The sequence below is a fragment of the Wasmannia auropunctata genome, unplaced genomic scaffold (genome assembly GCF_000956235.1).
Source record: "Wasmannia auropunctata unplaced genomic scaffold, wasmannia.A_1.0 LD336116.1, whole genome shotgun sequence".
In the NCBI taxonomy this organism is placed as follows: domain Eukaryota; kingdom Metazoa; phylum Arthropoda; class Insecta; order Hymenoptera; family Formicidae; genus Wasmannia; species Wasmannia auropunctata.
In genome coordinates, this window is record NW_012026774.1 from 311601 (window position 1) to 313807 (window position 2207).

Here is a 2207-nt window from a genome sequence, read left to right on the forward strand (position 1 = left end):
AAAAGTTTACGCATAAACTGATCCTACTTTTAAAGAAAATAATTGTGAAAATTGCGACACTTGGAAAAAAAAGTAGCGATTTTGACGCAAATTTTTCGAGTTTATTATGCAATAAAAATAATTTAATTAAATAATATTATTATAAACAGTGGTTCAAGTTATAACCGCCGAATAAATGTTATTATTATTTACATAATAAATACTTTTTTCTGGCAAAAAATATTTTTTTGTTAGTTCAATAGTACGAGTATAATAAATTACTCTATAAAGTTCAAATGGATTGATTGAATAGTTTCCTAAAAAAAATTCAAAAAAGTCATCTAATTTTTCAGCGTGCTAAACCAGGCTCCCCTCTTAACTGTCGCCAAATCGCGCAGACACATACTGATTCGTAAATTTTTATAAATTAATATCTATTATATTTAACTGTTGCGAAAATCGCAAACAAAATAGTACGGAACTTTTCTATTTAGTCCGTTCTACTGACCCATGAGCAGTATTACACCTAATCAGACACCTTGTATATATCAGACGACAGACTTAAAAAATTTGGAGAAAAAGATAAAAAATCCAATATCATATTGTTTATTAGATATCTCTTTTAATTAATTTGTTTAAATGTTTCAAAGTCCATAAAAATTTTTGTCAATCGTAGTTTGCTTATTTGTACTCACGATAATGTCTACTGTACCTTACAAGAGGAGAAATCATTGGTGTACCACGGCTTACAGGAAATTCTACTGCTGGATACAAATTTGCAATCTGTGGCTGCAATCCTGCATTATAAAGTTTTCCGATAGTTTCTAAAAATATCTCCTTACTATGATCTTCGGTACATTGATATAGCGCTACATTTGTTATTGTGGAACATAAAGAATCTTTTAAAATGTATTGAAGCATATTATGAGGTGAGATCTCAATTGTTACCGTATCTCTAGGAATCAGACATATCGCTTTTGCAAATAATGTCGGAGATAATAAATGGTTTCTATAATATTTTGAACACAAAATTAAAGGCGCATTTGAACATTCATGAACAGATGTAGTCAGCCATTTTGAGCTACGAAACTTTCTTTGTGGTAATATTTGATTCAAATATTCTTCTAACTTAACCATAGCAGGTTTGATGTAACGGCTATGAAAAGGTATACAACCACAAGAAATCTCTTTTACAGAAATATTATTAGCCTAAAAAAACAAAAATTATTAAGCATTTATAAAAATATTTTTAGTTACATGATACGTATATAACAAAGGTCATAGCTATTGAGCCAAAAGTATCTCTAGCTGAAAAAAATCGAAATTTATTAAATGAAAAGAATAAGAAATTAATACAAATAAAGTACTAATTTTAATATACACATAGATATAGGATGGTCTTTACTTATAAAATTAATAAAAAAGTTTTTGGGATATTTGTTTGCCAATCCTAAAATGGTTTCAAATAGTAAGAGAATGATGGTAAAATTTAATTGAAACCGGATAAAAATAATATATGTCACTTCATAAAGTAATACGCCGCTATGAAAAACTTAATTTATCAGGTATTATTAATTATAAGAAAAAAAGTAAGACTTGTTGAAAGTATAAATATAATATTGGTATCGCGGCGTGTATGAGTCGGCGTGGTAAATGGAGCGCAATAAAAAATAATTTCAACAAATAGTTTATAATTTCGTATATTCGTAGACATTTCCTCTCCTTTGGAGCCATCTTCAAGTACATACAAGAGCAAGAATAGGTTGATCAAACAAAGTCGGCGTCAATCTTGAGGTAGGAACCTCTTTGCCAAAGATGATGTAAAAATATATACAAGCTGTAAGGCTCGGATATAGTGAACATACGTAGGTTGCTTTAAAAGTTTTGCGGATAATGCAGAAAACATCAATTATTTTAACCAATTTTTTTATTGTTTTTCAAAATATTCGCCTTTATTATCTATGCACTTCTGCATTCGATGGAATCAGTTCTGAAAACATTGGGCCCATTGTTCTTTAGTCATCTCAGAAACGAAGTTTTCGTAGGCTTCCACAGCCGCTTCCGGAGTGTTAAATTTCAATCCACGCATTTTGTCTTTTATGTATGGGAATAAAAAGAAGTCACAAGGTGCCAAATCGGGGCTATAAGGCGGATGAGTCATCAATTCCGTTCGTGAAGCGACTAAAAACTCTGATGTTTGAGATGCGTTGTGTGATGGTGCATTGTCT

At 30.4% G+C, this 2207-nt stretch overlaps 1 protein-coding gene across 1 annotated transcript in view; it reads right to left on the reverse strand.

Moving 5' to 3' along the window:
• Positions 1 to 645: 645 nt before the first annotated feature.
• LOC105459202 (fatty acid synthase-like) overlaps positions 646 to 2207 on the reverse strand; it is a 34831-nt gene continuing 33269 nt past the window's right edge. The window contains exon 4 of the mRNA XM_011705435.1: positions 646 to 1188. Coding sequence (XP_011703737.1) covers positions 661 to 1188 — 528 coding nt within the window. The 3' untranslated portion in view covers positions 646 to 660. The remainder of the gene's footprint in view (positions 1189 to 2207) is intronic.